At 38.3% G+C, this 20529-nt stretch overlaps 2 protein-coding genes and 1 pseudogene across 3 annotated transcripts; all 3 read right to left on the minus strand.

Annotated features, from left to right (window-relative positions):
- Positions 1-400: 400 nt before the first annotated feature.
- Positions 401-8344, minus strand: epm2a (EPM2A glucan phosphatase, laforin). The gene is given in 5 exon segments (XM_034900326.1): positions 401-1492; positions 3539-3783; positions 6480-6654; positions 8020-8240; positions 8242-8344. Coding segments are annotated over 5 exon segments (945 nt in total). The 5' UTR covers positions 8262-8344; the 3' UTR covers positions 401-1208.
- A 1084-nt stretch (positions 8345-9428) lies between these two features.
- si:dkey-17e16.9 (hydroperoxide isomerase ALOXE3) lies at positions 9429-16638 on the minus strand. Of its 2 annotated transcripts, none has more exons than XM_034900325.1 (15): positions 16084-16290; positions 15698-15864; positions 15155-15359; positions 14948-15029; positions 14412-14534; positions 14158-14261; positions 13222-13394; positions 12913-13056; positions 12546-12749; positions 11880-11966; positions 11540-11706; positions 10867-10988; positions 10641-10741; positions 10210-10380; positions 9429-10091 (listed from the first exon to the last, which is right to left on the minus strand). In XM_034900325.1, the coding sequence occupies exons 2-15, from the start codon at positions 15842-15844 to the stop codon at positions 9912-9914; spliced, it is 2010 nt and encodes a 669-aa protein (XP_034756216.1). In that variant the 5' UTR covers positions 15845-15864; positions 16084-16290; the 3' UTR covers positions 9429-9911. The 2 variants fall into 2 exon arrangements, with proteins under 2 accessions (XP_034756216.1, XP_034756215.1); XM_034900324.1 differs by lacking the exon at positions 16084-16290 and adding an exon at positions 16507-16638 and having other exon boundaries at positions 9430-10091.
- A 610-nt stretch (positions 16639-17248) lies between these two features.
- Positions 17249-20166, minus strand: LOC117961844 (annotated as a pseudogene).
- Between the last annotated feature and the right edge of the window lie 363 nt (positions 20167-20529).

Genomic DNA, 20529 nt, shown 5'->3' on the forward strand with positions numbered 1-20529 from the left:
TTACCATTAGATTGGTCATCTATCTATAAAGTTAAAGTTACTGATGAATTCGTGGGTTAGCCCAAAGTTGTGAACCGTGGTTAAAACAATCATACTAAAAGTAACTGAGCGTGTGGAACGACGTCATAATCTTATGCTACCCACCAAGAATTAGTTAACGTTATAGACCAAGCATTAGCATTTTCTACTTGTCAACCACCACCTTTATAGTAGGCTAACCTTAAAGCAATGCCAAGGCACTTTTTCTTTTCGGTTCCACAGGTTGGAAGCGGAATTGTCCATTACCATTACCATTGCCATTATTCTTATGTCTCATTCAAACAGATCTGCTACCAGATCTGGCAAACTTGCATAGTGAGGGGGCAGCCGATGCAGGGCCACAAAGTGAATGCAGAAGTGCCGTTCACCCAGTTACGAGTTGATGAATCACTGAAATGATTTTGGTAACATTACTTTAAGGTACAAAAGAATCTTTGGTTTTGGATTGATCAATATCGAAATCAATCAAAAAAATATATTATACTGAATAGAACTCACCTGGTGGTTTATTGTTACACAGCCCTAATAATTATGCAATAGCAACTGTGAAATAATCCTTTGTTAAGCAGCACAGCATTTAGGATGAAAACAAGCAGCGGTATAGGTAGTATGGTGACATACTGTATATATGTCTTTGCTGTTATTCATTGTCATTCATAGCTGTTTAACAGCTTAAAGTTGCTTTCTCAAAATGTCAACTAATTGATTATTAGAAAATAGGCTAAACGAACAGGTCTTTCCGAGCCCCCTTAATGACTTTTACTGAAAACAACTAATAGTGTCCTAAAGCTGACTTCAAGTGCACAATTTGCAACTGTGTGTGCTAAATTGCAGAGGGTACATCTTGAAGTAAAAAAAGCTAATACATCACAGTAGGATTAATTGCTTGGAACATCTATGCTGTCAGCCAGTGGAACTCTCTCCAGATATTTGGGGCTCAACCAGATTTCGAAAGCCACTCAGCTGAAGTGGGTAATTTACTTACATTAGATTTAAGTAGAAAGAAGTTAATTTTCTTGCCACAGCTTATTTCACCTTCTGGCACCTCTCACACGGACTATACAGCATTCTTTTTTCACACACTGTCATGAATCATTGTAGTTTAAAGGAGTCAATTCCAGTAAAGCTTTCCATAAGTGTAAGACTTTATTATTAGGACACTCAATGTTTCATGTCTCTGGGTAAGAGATGGATGATCGGAGTTGTCCAAACTTCTGAATGAAGTCTGCCTGAGCCTGGACTAAAGCCTCCTCATCTATGTACACTGCTGGCCTTCTGGCTGCAACAAAGTACTGCACCTTCCTCAGGCTCCAGCCAAAAACGTACATAAGCAGGCCACACACAGCTGCCGTCGACCTGCCTACTCCAGCGTTACAGTGAACATAGACAGTGTGACCATTCTCCAAGAGACCATGAAGCAGGAATACAGCTTGGGGAAGCATCCGGATCCGACCTGCAGATGAAGACAATAACACACAATACACTTAAAAGAGAAGGCTTGCGATACTCTATATTTTTCTTATCTCAATAAATCCCATGAAAAGACAAAAAACACAAATGTGTTAAATTCTCAAAATTTCGCTACTTCCCTACACTGTCTGTGACACTCAGCTCCAGGCCCAATAATTCCTACTGAAAACAGCTCACAAGTATATGTTTTTTTAAAGGCTTACTTATTAAAGGAGAACTATGCAGTTTTTTATCTTAATTTACCTTAAGTGAACAGCTTCTGAGTCATTGGAATGGTTATATAATATTTTTTTGAGTTGAATGGTGGTCGTCTCGCTCCCCCTTAGTGCCTGTGAGCGTAAAAACCACCCGTGCTGTTGGGGGAGCTCTATAGAGAAACTGCTAGCAAAAAGCGAGAAACCAAAACTGCATAGCGCCCCTTTAACAAGGCACTGTAGTAACAAACATTACTCAAACAGAAATAATTAGTGTATTTGTTGGGGACTATTTTTTAGATGTGGACAAGTACGTTGTTGTAGTCGTGCAACAGAAAACTCAGATTGGACATATAATCCAGCTAGCTGTCTTGATTTGACCTGCAGAGATCTGAGGAGCATTTAATCATAGTCTTCATAAAATCAACCGGAGTTTAAAATTCCAACACAAAGAAGGTGGAAGGTAACGGACATCTGGCCGGAAAGAGAATTTCCAGTGGTAACAGAGCAACCCAGGATGTGGAATTTCGTGGATATAGACTAGGCTTTAAATACACAGAGAATGTTTGTTAGTTGGCCACCATTTTCGTTATGGAATTGTTTTAATGAAAATAATAACAAAATTAGAATCTTTTTGATTTAACATACTGTATGGACTCATGTTTACCATTTTGCATCACCCTTGGAAGAGAAACATTCATGGTATGTTGTTTGCCTGAACCCCATGCATACTTAAAATGTACATTTATCACAATCCTTTGGCAGGTTGCTGGACTCTAGAGCAAAATAAGTAATAAATCACAAGTATTGACAGGTACACATGTAGTAGGATCTCTATCTTGGGTAATTTTGCTTGCACTTTGGTTTACCAAATGAATTATTTATTTGCTTTAATTCACACATAAATAGCACTTCTTTTGTGACTGACACATAAGATACCGTGAAACTGACTGTATGATAAATTATTAACATTCTGGTTAAAGGAAACCTTTGAATGTGATTAGTGGTTATAGTTGGCTACAATTCTATTAAACTATTCATCTTTTTACTTTTAAATATTTGACTTGAACCTTCCGTTAGCTTTTCTTTTCTTTACTGAGTAAATTTAAGGCTTTTCAGCTGGAGGATCCAGACTCATGACTGCACTGTATTGTATAAAGCACTGCCAAACTGTCTATGAGACAGATGTTGAGTCCCAAACAGCTACAAGCTGTGTCTGTTCCCTCACTCTGACTTAATCAAATACTATTATTACCTCCACCAAGGAGGTTATGTTTTTGTCTTGGTACCTGTATCTTTTTGCTGCTTTGTTTGTCAGCAGGATTATGAAAAAAAACTGCTTGCACAATTTTCACGACACTTGGTGGAAATGGTGTATCATACATCAAGGAAGAACCCATTACATTTTGGAGGAGAGCCAAATCATGGGGTGGATACACAAATTATTTTTCACTTTCGTTAACACTGCGAGATAGGGCATTTATGTGGTGTTGGAATAATCTTAAAAAATTATTTCCCGATCATATTTCATGGCTCACTTGATCCATTTCCTTTGCTCTTTGTTGTCGCGCAAATACTGAAAACAGCTATCAACGTGTTGTTTAAAGCGATAAAATACGAAACATCTACTTTGTCACATCCATGTTGTTTCAACATTATGATTTAAAGCTTATTAAAACAGCAAAGTTTGAAGAATGACTTTCCGAGAAACTCGAAATGGGAACGATTGAGGAGCATGTGAATGCACCACTTGCCTTGTCTTCAGTCTGCGCTCTCAGAGCGCCAATCTAGTTCTTACTTTATTTATTCTTGTATGTCCACAGAACTCTCCTTACCATCAGTGCTCATGTCAGGTGTGGGTATCCACACATACACAAGGCCACAGTCTTTGTACAAATGCATCATGGTCTCTGGGGTCATGGCTTCCCTAGGGTTGCACCTGCAGCCATTGGAGTTGTTCAACACATCCCACTCTGTCTGGAAGTTCATCACTGCAGTAATCCCCAATTCATGCTTCATCTTTATAGTCACATGTTCCACCTGTCGAGGGCAGCTGCCCAGCCAAATCCGTGGCAGCACCCTGGGGGCAATAAACAGGGACGCATTAATCATTACTGTGTATGCAAGTCAATAATGAACGATATACTGTACATGTTGAGCTTGTGAGGTTCATTAAATGACTGTCTACCCACTAAGAAATTATGAACAGGTAAATAATGTACAGCTGAAGATTATCAGATAACTCAGGATCAGAATGGATCTGCTTTTCAAGAGCAGTGTTTTAAATGAAGGAACAAAGAAATGTGATGATGGAGTACAGCTGAACTGTAGCTGTTAGCTGGATAACATGGTTAAAAGAGTTTGAAGTGAAAAAAAAAAAAGATTAATCTCATTGTTTCTTTTTTCTACCTTCCTCCCTCTTTCCCTCATAGCAGTGATGTTTTCATTGACCTCTTGTCCTTCCTCCTCCTGACCAATGTGGTCTGAGGCAGGCTCCATTTAGTGCTCATTAGTATGCATTAGGTTAATAATCAGAGGAGGTCAAACTTAAAAGGAAGGAAGGACACCGTCGATCCGTTTTGTCCCAGACTCACACTGCAGTGAAAGTCCCTGGTCTTGACTTGCTGTTATCAGATGACCTCTCCTTTAAGAAATAGCAGCTTTGATGTTGGTGAAACTCTCCTTTTTTTCTACTAAAGAATTATGCATGTGTTTGTTCTTCCTTTCATACACTATCAATATACTGACAGTTACTACTTACTATCTTTTACAGTAAAATTAAAATACGGGAATTCTTGGAAGATTTTAGTAGTTCCAGTAATTACATTTTCACTTAACTGTAGGAATAATAAAGTGTGTGTTCTTTGTCCCCACTGTTCAGTTCTTTCAAGATGAGTTTTATATTTATTTTACTGACTCTTGTTCAGTTCAACAGTTACAAAACTTAGTAACAAAAATGTATATACGTCCGTAAGGCCTCCTCTCACCTGAATACCAGCAAGGAGAGACAAGACACCTGCTACACAGGGAGTTAAAGTCTCTTTGAATTATATGATGAATTATTGCAGAGGTGAATGTGTGTGATACTTTGGGCTACACAGATACCAAGTCTGAGGGACTAATTTGAAAAAAGCTATTATTAGCAAAGATACAAGGGTACAGTGATTCTTACTGAACACAGGTCCTTGACATAAGCCTTGCCAGGTCTTTGGACACAAATTAAGACATGTCACCTGCCACGCCTGCTCATTCTTATGCAAGTTATGTACTCACTGACTAGGGGGTCGGGGGCTCATTTCTGCCATGCCTGGTATACCAGGGCACTGAGTGTGTGCCTTATAAAGGGAAGGCATGCATGTGTAGGTTGATGGAGTATATGCTTGGTGTTGTGTGTGACTTTTTGTTCATCAATTTAAGCCCAATTTACAGAATTCATTAAAATATGAACATGCATCCTCCAAACCATCAATATGAATTGCTATTGTTGCAACTAACAAACTCCTCACCGACATTACCATTCCATAAGACAAATAGCTCATTCTTAACATATGAGCTGATAACGCATCTGCTTGTGGTCTAGTTTTTGAAAAGACATCAGTTTTTAAGTGACTGATTTATACCTAAATGGGAGAGAGCAAAGTTAAAAAGCAATGGAGTGAGCAGGCGTAAGAGGGTGATTGTGGCTTTATCTGATCTGAAAGAGACGAATGTCTTTCATCAAGAAAGGGCAGTGTGACATGACTGCCTTCCCCTTATTGCAGGACACAGTACAGCTAATGGACTTCAGAGTATCAAGGCGAATTGAGCACTCTGCCCTCTACATACAGGAGGAGGAGGTAGTGAGGGTGGAGAGATTCAAATTCCTGAGAGCCTATATCACGGCAGATCTTGCATGGTCTGTCAAAATCTCTTACCAGGTCCAGGCCCAGCAAAGACTATACTTCCTTAAGAAGTTAAAAAGGTCCCACCCCCAACAGCAGCTGCTGGTAAACTTTTACTGTGCCACAAACGAGAGCCTCCTGGGCTACTGCTGCACAGTGTGGTACAGTCATCTGGACAACGCCTCCTCTGAAGGACTTTTGCTCTGGCCAACTACAAAAGAAAGCCAGACCCATCCCACCCTACACGCACGCACCCTAACCAACAGTGTACTCACTTTATCTGGTTTTTGTACATATATTTTGCTTTAATTTTTATTTCTTGTTATTCACTATTATTTACTTTTTATTTATTTGAACTATTGAACCTTTTATTTATTCTATTTACTATTTAGAATATGATTATTCCACCAGCATTACTAAAGAAGATTGGTTATGTTTGAAAACCATAAGGAAGATAGGATAAGAGGAGCTGATGTGACCTTCAGTGTTGTTTGAGAAGATCCTTTTCAGGATGAAATTCACTGGCCCCAAGAGGCCTCATTAATTTTTCGATTTGATCAAATGTGGTACACACATTGGATCTCTTATTGCAAAGCTTGAAAGCTTTCAACAAGCATCACATTTCATTAAAGTTTGGGATAAAAGTGATGGATCTCCATTTGTACCTGCTACAGGCTACAAAAGAGTTTGCAGGTTTAGGGCTATTTTTGTCACTACAAACTACAGACGTGAGAATATATGAACGTCAAGAAAATATGTAAATATAAAAATAACCCAAACTCTGATTTCTTAAATCTTTTAGCTGAAACTGTAACTGTGAACTTTATGAAATGTATACATAGGCATAATTCCCATAGAACATCACGCTGAAGGCTTTGGCTTTGCACTGTATTACCTGGAGAAATGAATGGCCTTCTGATCAGCCACACTAAAGTAAAAGTTGGTGGTGTGTTTCATCTCATCTGTGTGTCCTGTTTCCTCTATCCAGTGACCAATCGGATGGCAGTACACTCCATCCACCATGTTCCTCTCATCATAAGAACAACATCTGTCATGGCTTGGACCGTTGCCTGGTGACAAAAAGAAGACACCCTTTCTGCAGGTTAGTGACCAAATACTTATTTAAGGATGTTTTTGGGACATTGAATACTCATAAAGATGTTTTTAAAGATTTATTTCCTAAACAAATACAGGCAGATGTTGGCTATATTTTACTTTGACGGACAAATGTACAACGTTGCGTGAACTATGAAAAACAAAAGGAGAAAATGGGTTTCTTCTGATCATAACTAGTGGTGGAGAGTAGGATTGGGCATTGAGAACCAGTAACAACTTGGAATTGTTTAAAAAAATTACAATTCCTATGGAATTGTTTCTTTTTTAGAAACGTTTGAAATCGTTTTTAATCCGATCATTGGTTCCACATTTAACACACACAAGTTTGGGTTTCCGTGGCGGCCACTAGTACTTCCAGACGCTTGTTGTGTTGCAGCAATGGCAAGCAGCGCTCCAAAGTGTGTTTTTATTTTACGTTGAAAAAAACCAGTAAAACTGTAAATGATTGAAGAAAAATTAAAATGTTCTTCTTATCTGTGAAATAAGCACGTGACCCACTCAACTCCACCCCTCAAATAATCAGAATCGTTAAGAACTGGAATCAAAAGTAAGAATTTGAATAAAAAAAATAAAAAAATGATGCCCAACCCTTGCGGAAAGTAACAAAGTACATTTACTTTTGATGTACTTTTTGCTGCTGAATACTTTAATTTCACAAAGATTTAGAAGGAAATATTACTAGTCTTTACCTCACAACAGTATCAAGGTAATTTGCAAATCATAAAATATAATTCATTTTTACAATAGACTCTATGTATATACATATTTATATTACAAACAACCCAAGGCTATATAGATAAAAAGAATTAGCTCTACTTTAACCAGTTACTACATTAAATACTGCTTAATATGTGGATGCTTCAACAATAATAATCCAGTTAACAGTGAATTATGCCATTTTGCATTCTGTCTTGACTGTATCTGATTGCAGATAATACATACAATTGTTGTAATAATGTATTGTGAAACTGGATTTAGATCGATATTTATTGATCCCAAAAAAATGGGAAATTACGGTGTTACAGCAGCACATAGGAAAAATTTGCTGCTAACCTTAAAAGTCTCAGTAAAAAACGCATTTCTTTAGGTAAGGCATGAGCACTGAAATCTATAAGCCGCCAAGCATTGAGTTAAAACCAAGTGCTACCTTACCGCCATCATGTGGCGTTAAGAATACATTACACACAATGAACCCAACATGGCGGAGTTATATTTATATTTTTCCAGAAGCGTCGACGACATTATACCTGTGTCACGTCTCAAAAACAATAGCCTGCGTTTGTACGCGGCTGAATCGGATGCACAGTGTTGATGTATACCTTCCCAGATATAAGTGCCTCGGAGTCTTTTGACGAACTTGAACCACAGTGTGTCTTTGAACGGCTCTGCCAGCTGCACGTCGCCGATCCACAGACACGGTTCATGGGTTGACGGGAGCTTCTGGGAGGCTCTCATCTCAACCGCTCCGCTCGGATCCCAGCTGCCCATTTCCGTTCGCGAACCCAAAACAAAGACCTCTACATCCGAAGACTCTGGAGTTGACACCGAATTTGAATAACATTGTTTCAGCCTAACTAAATATTTCCTTAGTCGTTTATTATGGTGGTTTTTGGTTAATAGTATGAGGTCCGCGTGGCCCATTGACTGAATGGTGTTTTGGACAGTGTAGTTTGCAGCAAAGAGGTGATAGACAAATTTGAAGTCGCACTCTGTCCAAATTAAAGCGCACCATTCCTCAGCCACACCAAGGCAAACCATGGTGTAATTCAAAACACTCAAAATACTTAAATTTACTAAAGTATTGTACTCAAAAACATAATAGGTAGTATTTCCATTTCCCGCGAGTTGGCCTGCAGAGTATAGCAAAATTAGCCAGTCAGCACTCCTTCAATAGCCTACTGTTGGAAATGGAATACCATTCCAGGTGACTAATTCTTAGCTGGATAAACTCTTTTTTTTTGCTAACTTACCATGTTACTACATAACTCCAAATGTGTTCCTTCGTTGTTTTTATATAGTTTCAATATCAATCTAAGTATAATAAAAATAACTGTTTACAATCCTCATAGAGCTCTTTGTTTAGCCTGTATGTAATGTACTGTATGTGTACGGTATGTGTATAGGCTTCCTAGGCCTATATAATATACAAACTTATATGTAGCTACATAGTATTCAAATGTTTTTTTCTACCTTGTTCAGCTTTGTTGTCCTTGTTTTTAGCCCTACTTCTGTGTATTTACTTTAGCAACACAAAGCCATAGTCAAATTCCTTACACTTACTTGGCCATTGAAGCCAACACTTTGACTGGTAATATATATGGTACTCTTGAACTGCAGTGCGTTATATTAACAAGTGTTATTTAGGATACTACTACCAGTAGGCTATGTGGTCTCCTAGAATATATCACAGTAGACTGTCCCCACTACCATTACATTTTGATGAATTTAACCTCTGCCTGCTAATGTCAAGTCAGTTGTTAAAAAGTGCTGTTTGTTGCTTTAAAATGTTGCTGTGTTGCTTAAAAAGTCAAGGAGTAAAAACTATATGGAGGTTGCTGATCCGAACAACTGAAGAACATTACTGGATTTGAAGTAGGAGACAGGCCACATGGAGGTCATTAATTAACAGAAGACTACCTTTATTTTGATTACAATCACATAAAAATATGACAAATGTATTGATACTATATTGTTTTTATTTATTTAAAATTTGTCCTCATGCTTGTGTGACAGGAAAAAAAACAGTACAGATGGAAACTCACAGTTATATTTCTGTCTTTGATTGCTGTTCCTGTTTTCAGGATTGATATATAAATATAAATGTTATGCACTTGTAGAAGTCTGAAACAACAACATCAAAAGCAGAAATGTACACAAATGCAAACAAATTAAAATATAAAACCATTCACTTTCACAATGATTTAGCTGTTTGGGACCAAGTCCTAATTGGTAACTAGTGGCCTGTCTAAATCAGTTGAGTTTCTGCTCAACACAGTAATGTAAGTCTATATTTCACTATTATAAGAGCCCACTCATTGTGACACAACCAGAATATAGTCCTCTTGTCCCAGCATGCAACACCTCACTAACTGTTTCTACCACCTATTGTATCAATAAATGCAAAGTGTAACACACCTCCCAGCCTGCAAGAGAGTTGTTAGGAAATGCATAAATGCAATCATCTCATTGAGAATGGCTCTCTCAGACTCTCCTAAATAGCTACACTGTTCTCTATCTCAGCAGGGTTCAGATATGTGTAGGGTACTTCAAGCTGGGAGTTTCTGTTTGTAATTTCTTCACTGAGGAAAGACAACTCTGCTTGAAATTCCTTGATCATCTGCTTAGGGGCAGGCTCATCGAATCGGTCTTCGGGGTATATACCCATTGGAACCTGCCACATTGAAAAAACAAGACAGAAAATTAGACTGGTAAAAAAGAAAGCATATTCAAATGTGGCCGTGGTAGACCATAATTAACTTACTTTACAAATTTATTAACACCATACTTACAACATCTGTGTATGTCTCTGAAAGCAGACGAGCCATTCCGATAAAGCTGACTGTCTCCCCAACATCAGGGAGGGTCTCCAAAATGGTGTTCATACTTGACTGCCCCTTAGTGGTTGGAGGAGGTTTGAGAAGCAGGAGCGAGCAATTGGGCACCCAGGAGTAGTAGTCAAACTAAAATGAAAGAACCTTCAATATGTATCAACTGTGATGGGAAACTAATTCAATAAACCAATTCTAATGTTAAACATTAGAAAAAAGGCATGTACATTTATCTAGGAAATACAACCTTTGCACCATTGTAATGCTCAACTAATGTCCTGCCAGAGGGAAATAGCAGATTGCATATCTGCCAAATGTTTAATACATTTGATTATTTGTTAAAACAAACTCAATACTTGATCAATACACATTTCTTTGTCCTGACTATTTACCTGTCCACCGTTGACTGCAGCATGTTGAGCCGTCACTGTGAAGATCACCACGGTGATGAACTTGATTACTTCCTCAACAGTACGAAAACCTGTTGGAAACCCTGTTTGCAGCACAACCATCAGTCATTGAGATTAAAAACTTAAAAATACAACAGGCTACTATTAAGTTATAAATGTAATTTTATGTAAAGGGTTTACAAATGACTCCAGAACATGGGTTAATTACCTGAGGCTTTGTTTCCCAAGAAGCCGTGTGTGAATATCTCACAGATCCATTCTTGCAGCTCAGTGTCCTTACACACCTCACTGTCTGAGGCATAATAGTACTCCACTACTGCCCTCACAAAGCTGGTAAACACAAACAAATGATTTCAAATGTTCATTTGGTTAATACTTTAATTTGAATTAAGCTTGGGCCTGTGTAAACATTTTTAAACCAGTTTTTATCAAGCCAAACACCAGACCGAACCTGACTCAGCCGGTTCCAAGTGAGGCAAATTGGAAGGCCCATGAGAGTGTGGCTAGTCGGGCCCACTAGTAGTACAAGCACTTTACTTCGTTAGAGCTATTATTGTATACTTACATCCATGTACAGGACATACAGTACAGCAGTCTTATTTCAGACCGCAACAGGAAGCTCTGCTGCGCTCAAGTTTCAGAAATGTAGCTTGTGTGGGATGCCCTACCGCTCTAATTGATCAATAAGAAATCTAAGCTACTAAAAGCTATTTGATTCAGAAAACAGCAAAGTAATTAAGAAGAAGTTAAACAGGTTACGCTACGCTAATGCCAAGCACTGCCTGCAAAACAAGTTGGATTACCGTGTTGTGGCTACAAATGCAGATTCAACTGGTTTGCATACAAAATACAGTTTAACATTGTAAAGTAAATAAACAAACCTGTTGATAATGTTCCACAGCCTCAGGCCATCATCTCTGTAGTAGAAGTTGGGGATAGACTCCAGTCCTCGTGCTTTGATGTTCTCTGGCAGACAGTGGGAGCTGTAAGTCGTTTTAGAGAGAGCCCTTCTCATGAGCTCTTGCAGTCCATCATATCCAAGTGAACTCTACAGATGAATAATACACAAATATTTACTATCAGGCTGGTTTTGTAAAGTAAAACATAAAAATACATTGTAAACAAAAATATCAAATGCTAAAACTTAGTTTTGCAGTGGTGCAATATAATTGGAATACTGTAGTCTGAATATTCAGAAATGTATATTTTAAAAAGACATACCTTACTAAAAGCCCCATCAGGCCCAAAGAGAGATGTGCGGCCTATAGTGTTTATGTAGAGAGTGTCCCGGAAGTGTGGAAACAGCATCTGTACAGACAGAGGGATACATTTTAAAAAACAAAGTAAGATGCTTATTTGAACAAACAACAGGAAGCACATCTTGGGTGTGTCAATCACGAAAAGAAGAAACGAGCAAACAAAACTGTGAGAAGGTGCAGGAATGAGATGGAGCAAAAAACAGACAGTAGGCGCTAAGGCTCAGAATATCTAAACTCAAAGATCTGGAACCTTGTGCTGGTCTTTCATGACATGTGTATGTATGCTTTGTTTGTCCTATTTATGAATTCATTATGTATTTATTATTAACAATATGTTAAAGTGTGACTATGGTGAGAATCCAACATAAAATATAACTGTAGCTGCAAAGTTATGTGGTGCCCTGGTTGCCTGGAGGTTAATTCCAACATCTCTGTTTAGAGGTTGACATTTATTGCATGGCATGCATTCCTTATTTCTCTTTACCCGCATTTCCTGTCTCTGCTCTATTGACACTGTAATGAACTCATACTGAAAAACGCCCCAACAAATACGTGAAAAACTATCAGCTCAGATAAAGGGAATTGAAAAAAGTGCACCAGTACTATGACCTCTGCTGTGTAATCATACCTTGTAGAGGGGATGAATCACAGGGAAGCTGCGCAGAGCGGCAACAGTATAGACCTCTGCCAGAAAGTGAGTGTTCATGAGGTGATGGACTGCTTGATGATCCATGGAATCTGCATTTTTGATAAACATCTTGGCTAGAAGCCAGTCAGTCTCTGAGTCACTGGGCACAAAGATGGGGTTCTGCTCAGAAGGTTGTTGATGCAACTGGAATGGGATAAATCCATATTTAGTTTTAAATGATAAAAACGTGCAACAGGGTTTCTGAAAGCATGCTTATGTACTGTGGCATGTAATATGATTGTGTGATTAGAACAATGCTTTTACTTTTAAGTTCATACAGTAAATGGTGTCACGGAGTGGTAAATACCTGGATTGCAATTGGCATCAGTTTGTTTTCTAGGTTCGTGTAGAACAGACAGAGACCAGCAGTCACGGTCAGAGGTTCACCATTATGGGCTCTAGGGGGAAGTCCATCCATCTTCTTCTGGTCATAGAGAAATATTTTGCCTTTCTGTTTGGGGAGAAAAAATCAAAGAAAGAAGGGTTTAAGATCTCAAGCAGTATCACAGATTTGTCATCAATCGAGGCAATAGGATTCACTGACTTTTTTACTAACGCACAAATCATCTCAAAGCAAGGATTACCACCCTTATTAAAGCCCCTATTATATTCATACCTCCATTTCCTTCTGCAGAGAGCTTCCCTCCTCCAGGAACGGCTTCACCATCTCCTCTGTGACTGGAAAGTTTGGGGGAAGCTCGGAGCACCGCTTGATCACATTGGGGTTGATTGCGTTCAGAAACTGGGATCCATAAAAGTCATCTTCTTTCCAGTGCTCTGCAACATACTCTGGAAGAATAGCAATTGTGATGTCTCAAATCTATTCTTTTCAAGTTTGAAACAACATGATGATCATGGTAATTTAACTAAAAACAAGACTGTTGGTTTGTTCCAGAAAGGCTTTTATTTTGTAGGAAAACTGATCATTTGAGGGACAGCGATTAATCTAATGTGAGTAGACCTTGTTAGGTCGTTTTCATAGATTATGTTGCATAATTGATATTTGAGAAACAGCAGAATACAATCAGAACCAACAAAATGGTACAATCACATTGGGCTTCTGTTGTTTTTATTAAATTATTGAACCTTTTTAAACCTTTTTAAACACAACATATTTCAAATAAAAGGCATATTTATAGTTATACAAGGAATGATTTACAAAATATATAATTGTTAAACTTAGTCTATTATTAGAAATGTTTCTTGGGTTAAATTATCCAATATTAACACATGTTAAGCCCACAAGAGTTGGTGTGCACACGTTCTTGAGAGACGACGATATAAAGTGAAAACTAAAGGTGAAAATAAATCAAAACTATTTGCACTGCACAGAATATGTGGTTTACCCCTATTTGTAAAAAATAAAAATAAAATTGATGCAGTTTATAAAAGTGCTTTCTTATTAACACATTGTATCAGGCAGTATTGTAGAAAGAACTGTTATTGCAGCTATTGTCTACCAAATCCAAATATGCAGTTTCTTGTTATGAAACTTGGAAAAAGACGTTGTTGTGGTGAGTTATGCTGCTTAACTGAAAAATGGAAAATCTACCTGACGTTGCTGTCTTTTTCCACCAGAAGATCTTTTTCATGTCTTCAATCCTTTCCCATTTTTCAGCAGATCCAATCAGCCTTTTCAGCTTAAGTTCAATACCACTGAAATAAGACAGGGTAGAAAAGAATAACACAATACATGCTTAAACAAAACATTGATATTAATGCTTCAAATTTATTTAACTTTCCTCAATACATAGAGAATAGGAGTATTTTGCAATCTGATTGTGTTCATCGTATATGTAGACCCACATTTTCCTTTTTGTGTAATCTAGTTCAGTTGCTTTGGTCTTGGAGAAGCGGATCTCAGCTGGTAGCTCAGACGCATTATCGCAATGGTTGATGTGAGGTAGTCCTTCAGCCATAATCTTCCATCTAAAGAAACAGCAAAAGTTACTGAAAAGCACTTCTCTAGGGAACATTTTGAGACCTTAAAGTGCCCATGTTATGCTCATCTTCAGGTTCATAACTGCATTTTGAGGTTGTACCAGAATAGGTTTACATGGTTTTATTTTCAAAAAACATATTTCTGCTATGCTGTACATTGCTGCAGATCCTCTTTTCATTCTGTGTGTTTGGGGAGACGGAAGGCAGGACACATTCAGAAACCCGTATCTCACTCAAAACAGCATAGATAATTTGTTTCCCCAAGTTTGTATGCGTGTGGAAGCACCAGAGATGAAAAATGACACCCCAAATCCCAGAAAAAGTGTTTTTTTCCCCCCCATAATATGGGCACTTTAACAGCAGCTCTAGCTACACACTATTCTGCACACACAAAAACATACTGGTAAGTGCTCTTGCTCAGTATCAGCTCTTTCTTCCGGTGGTCAATCAACAGGGGATGATCCTCCTCAAAAACCTTCATGGCTGGGACATAAAAAGAACAGTTAGCGGTAAATGTTCATGACAAAACCAACAATTGCCAAAAACTAGTGATGTCCTTAAGGCTTAATATTAATGATCATCAACTATTCTGGGAATTTGAAGCTGACCTTTCCCTCCTCTCAGCTCCACCATTTCTCCTCTGGAGATCCATCTGTAACAGGGGAAAAGAATGGCATCTCCCTCTGGAGTTTTCACCAATAATTTGGAGAAGTACCACTCATCGTCCTGGCTGAACAAAAACGGGTCTTTCTCCACTTTGACAAGCAGGAGCTTCCCCAAAGACGAACTGGTTTTCAAAGTGTATGTCCCTGTCTGGAAATAAGGATTAATGTCAATATAAACAAGGTAAGCAAAAAGTGTTAAAAGAGGTTGTTTTAGTTAAGTCAAACTGCAAATAAAATACAAAGAAACTCACAGCTTTTGAATTAGGAACTAAAATTTTAAGTGCTCACTAGATTGCCTGGTGCCATTTGTTCTGTATAATTAATTGTAGTAATAAATTAATCTACATGTAATATACTCTAGTCATTAGACAAATTATACGCCGACATACAGTCAATGTACAGTATGCACAAACAAAACCCATTACATTGTCCCAGATCTAATTTGACAATCCCTATATGATCAAAGTTCAGCGTGATTCAACTTACTGTCCCAGCTCTAAAGTCGGGGCCAAAGTTGTCCAACTCCGTTCTCTCACTCTGCCCTTCAGTTCCAAATAAGGTGACATATATGTTGTCCCATGTTCCTGCATGTTGCATGCCCCCTGTTGTTACATCTAGATTGTACTCAGCCATGGTCACGCCGTGGAAATTATCTAGATAAAAGAAACAAAATAAAATCTTTAAATTGCACCATGAATGCTCCAAATCTCTGCATAAGAAAACTTTATTAAAAGTATTTCATTTACTATAAGCTCTTCATATTTTTTCTAGACACAAAATTTTAATCAGCAGGCTCCAAAGAAAGCTTAATGCTTAAAGTGCTCATATTATGCTTTTTGGCTTTTTTCCTTTTCTTTTGGAAAGGGACTTACCATCTCTAACAGAAAACACTGTTCACCAACTGCTCCAAACAGCTCTATTGTAGTCCAGCTTTAACTTTCGTGACAAACATTTACACTTTGTAACACGCAATAATACTCGCCTAGCTGCTAGTGTGGCAGGCCCTCGTGCTCTGCTTCTTATTGGCTAGTTGTCCTTAACTCGCTACTGCACAGAATTGAACAGAAGTGAGATGCCTTAGTCTGTAGCTAATATGGTGTTTCTGAAAACTGAACCATGTAAACCTGTTCTGGTACAACCTCAAAATACAATTATAAACCTGAAAATGAGCATAATATGAGCACTTTAACTTTATCTAGTGTTATTCTGCATACACTGTTACATTCACAGTGTTTTGATCAACTATCATGAGAAAGTTCCTACGTACACTTTTGGACAGAGGCTGTGTTACTTACCTCTTTGCCTTGTACTTAGCTGCAGGTCCAGGTTTTCCCTCTTTGTGGTGTGTGTTCTTGCCCTCAGTCTTTTTATGTAGCAAGCCCCCAACTCTAACCTTGTTAGAAACTACCTCCCCTGTGTGCACATTTACATAACAGGTCAGGTAACTCTAAAGAATTAGCCCCAGAGCAAAACTAACCCGTTTGACAGAAAAAAAGAAAAAAAACATAGTAAATATAAATGTTTAATAATGAACCTAAATTGATCTAATCTGAAAGGATGAATCAGTCTCTTGGAACGTTATGATTCTACATTCATGTAGATTAACTGGTCCCTTTAAACACATCGTGAACTGTGGTGCTATGTTACACCTACAGTAACGCTCTGTTAGAGCTGCCATTATCTGTAAAAGTTCTGTTTATTGTACACATTCAAGCCCAAAATAACCGATCAATACTATTTTAAACCAAATACAATGTGCCTCTACCAAGAGTGCACAATCTCTTAAAGGTGTTACTTTAATAACAGCTCCAGCAGCAATACTAGACCGCCACCCGTAACATTCTAAAGATTCCTTGCAACTGGTTCTCACTTGCTTTTCTTGCCTACCCCCCCCCCCCGCCCCCCCCCAAACTTGTGATATTCTGCTTGTTTGCACAGCAAATATCAAAGAAAAGCTTTTTTTTAAACATTTTTTAATATACGTACATATACTCATGATTTGAAGACCACCCTTGCTGATATTGTACTTTTGACCAGTCCTGTATATAACCTAACACACCTAATGAAACAAAGTACATCGTCCTTATCAATGAATCTTTACTCTCAGTACACGCTTACAGTGGCAGTAGATGAATCGAGGCTCAATGTTTGCAGTACCTTGGACAGCAAAGCTATGACAACTTGTTTACTACAGTTGAAAGAAGAAGAAAAAATGATCTTTGTTAAATAGTGACACTGTTTTCTATTTCTATAGGGTTCAAGTAAGTATAAGGCAGCTCAAGCTCAGACTTCCTCTTGGTAATAGCCACACTGAGGGAGGACAGCTCTGCTTGAAAATCCTCGATCATCTGTAAGACTGCAGGCTCTTCAAAGCGTTGCTCGGGATAACTACCCAGAGGTACCTGACTAAGGCAAAACCAAAATATCTTGTTAGGGAATTGCAATCTATGAAAGGGAGAATTGCCAGTCCAATACTGGTGTCCATTTTGATTAAGAAAATACAAACTTACAAAATCACTATACTTCCTGCTGAGCTGCCACACAACGGACATAGTAAGTCCTGCAAATGCTTTTTTGGTAGAGTCGTCAAGATGTCCTCCATGCTTGACTGTCCCTTTGTTGTTGGAGGAGCTTGGTAAAACAACAGTGGAGCATTGGGAATCCAACCTAGGAAAAAGGGGGGGGGGTGAGTGAATGACCCCTTCCCTACTTTCTACCACTGTACTTCTGGCGCAACCACACCCGTCTCCCAACTCGACCTTCCATTTTGATCGCAACTACAGACTTACAAAGTTTTGTGACTATATGCTGAACTATTTTCACAGTGAAATAATGAATAGAAACATCTGCTTCTGTGTTACTTACACAGTTGCAACAGTGGTAATACTTGGGACTAAGTGTGTGTTTTATGGTAAAAATGTTGTCTTAGACACCTACCACTGCCGTTGCCCCCTCCCCCCCACACACTTAATGCCCCTGGTGTAATTTGGCGTCTCCAGGACCACATTTAGCCATGATGACACATGGTGAAAAACAATAAATAAAGTCCTACCTTGTGCAAGGGGTGAATCATCGGGAGGTTGCAAAGTGTTGCCATTGTATAAACTTCTGCTAGTAGATGAGTTTCCTGCAAATGACTGATCAATTGGTTAAAGAGGATATCTGCATTCCTCACATATATGTTGGCTAGCATCCAGTCAGACTTCAAATCGCTAGGAAGAAAAATTGGGGTCTCCTCTGAGGGCTGCTGACCGAGCTGAGGAAGAAGGCATACTTAAGTTTGCCGAAGGTGATCAAAAAAAAAAAAAAGTGAGAAGTAATTCATGAGATATAAAAGAAACCTGAATTGCAGTGGGCAGCAGTTTCTTTTCTGGATTAAGGTACAGCAGGCAGAGAGCAGCAGTCAGTGCTACCGGTTTACCATCAATAACTCTCGTAGGCAGACCATCCATAAAATATTAATCATTAGAGAATATATTGCCTATCTGGAAAATTGATATTACTATTGTTTAGGCCTTGTATAAAAAGGAAAAACAATTCTTCAAAATATCTAAAAATCATAGAAGTTGTGCTTATTGTACCTTCATCTCTTCAGTCAAAGAGACTTTGTTGGCCAGAAAAGGTTTCACCATTTCCTCAGTTACAGGGAAGTTGGAGGGCAGCTCTGAGCAGCGTTTGATCGTAAAGAGGTTGGCACCATTAAGCAGCTGGTATCCAAACAAGTCATCTTCTTTCCAGTGCGCCATTACATACTCTGGGACATAGAGAATCTATTTTTACAGAGGTGTTTCACAGAGAAGTAAACATATTACTTCAAGAGCCTACCTAAGAAGGGTGTCTTTTTGAACCCGGAGACCACCTTCCTGGCCTCAAAGCTTTCAAAGTGCTCAGTAGAATCTTTTAGACCTTTCAGGTCAAGCTCTGCCGATCTGGATAAAGCAGTTTTTTTACCTTTGTTTATTGCACTAGTTATTAGTTATATTTTTCAGCATTTAATGGTAGGAGTACTATGATTGGAGCACTTACATTGCTTCTGATGAGTTTCTAAACTCAAAGGCTTTCGAGAATGAGAAGCTGATTTCTACAGGAATAGTTTTTGGATCATCAATGTTTAAGACATATGACAATCCTTCTGCATACTTATCCCATCTGTGGAGGAAAACAGAAAATTAAGACATCCAAAAGTAATGAATCTCAAAAACATTATACTTTTAATTGGTGGACAACTCACTTGTACATTAATTTTTGTTTGACGAATTCCTTTTTACGTTGGTCTACTAGTCGAGAATGGGATCTTCAAATTTTGTAGCTGTGTGGATAACAGCCCAGGGATGGATTTAAAAAAAATATACACACACCTAAACAAATTTAATTTCATTCAAATGTAACCAAAGCAATATTGCATCCTTTTTAGCCTTCATGTAGTCCCTGTAACACTTCAAATGCTTAACATTTAAAGAACATGACTCCTTAAGAGTGGGAATATACTTCACTGACCGCTCCCCCCTCTCAACAACACATCAAGCACAAAAAATGAAAAGAAAATGCAAATTAATGATTGATCTTTTAAAAATAGAAGGGGAAAACGCACATTTGCACCAGAGCTAACTTGAAAAAAAATGTAATAATCAAGTCTTAGAGCCTAAAATTAAGGTCACATAATAAATTAACACAAATTGGAACAATTGCAATTGTTACTGTTTTACAACTTCACTTTCCAGTTTTCTCATCCAGTCCAAAACCGGTCAGCTGAGTGCGCTCAGATTGCCTCTCAGTGCCGATCAGGGTAACATACAAGTTATCAAATGTGCCTGCATGCAGCATGCTTCCTGTTGTCACTTCCAGAGTGTACTCAGCCATAGTGCCGGACTAGCTACAACAACTGAAACAAGCAATAGCAAAAATAACCAACGCTGGTTATATACGGTTAATAGGTTTTCTCGACCCTCACACTGTCAAATATATTGGCATAAAAAATGCAAAAACATCATGTTTCTATTCTCGGTAGACATGAATGAAGCTCAACGACGAGAGAACACATTTGAACCACTAATCACGTCTAGCAGGAATCCCAGCATCAGTTGAGCGATTTAACAGAAATCACAGGTGTTGGACATTCCCTAATTAAAAGAGTACTGGCACCTTGGAGTGTTTCTCATCAAGGAGGTGATCAGTTCATCAAAAGGTACGATTTGGACTTAAACATGTCAAAACAGTAATCATTTAATTTTGCTCTTATTCTCACAATTACAAATAAGTGCCATTCACAAATGTTTCTAAATGTTAAGCTGTTCTCATGACCCAAATCATTTAAGAGG

The sequence above is a fragment of the Etheostoma cragini genome, chromosome 18, assembly GCF_013103735.1.
Source record: "Etheostoma cragini isolate CJK2018 chromosome 18, CSU_Ecrag_1.0, whole genome shotgun sequence".
NCBI lineage: Eukaryota > Metazoa > Chordata > Actinopteri > Perciformes > Percidae > Etheostoma > Etheostoma cragini.

Coding starts and splice junctions, on each gene's coding strand:
- si:dkey-17e16.9 (XM_034900325.1), bottom strand. CDS start 15,844: ATGGCTGAGTACAATCTAGATGTAACAACAGGGGGCATGCAACATGCA. Junction 12,750..12,912: donor TGATGCCAATTGCAATCCAG/GTATTTACCACT, acceptor ATCCCATTCCAG/TTGCATCAACAACCTTCTGA. Junction 10,381..10,640: donor CTGCAGTCAACGGTGGACAG/GTAAATAGTCAG, acceptor CTTTCATTTTAG/TTTGACTACTACTCCTGGGT.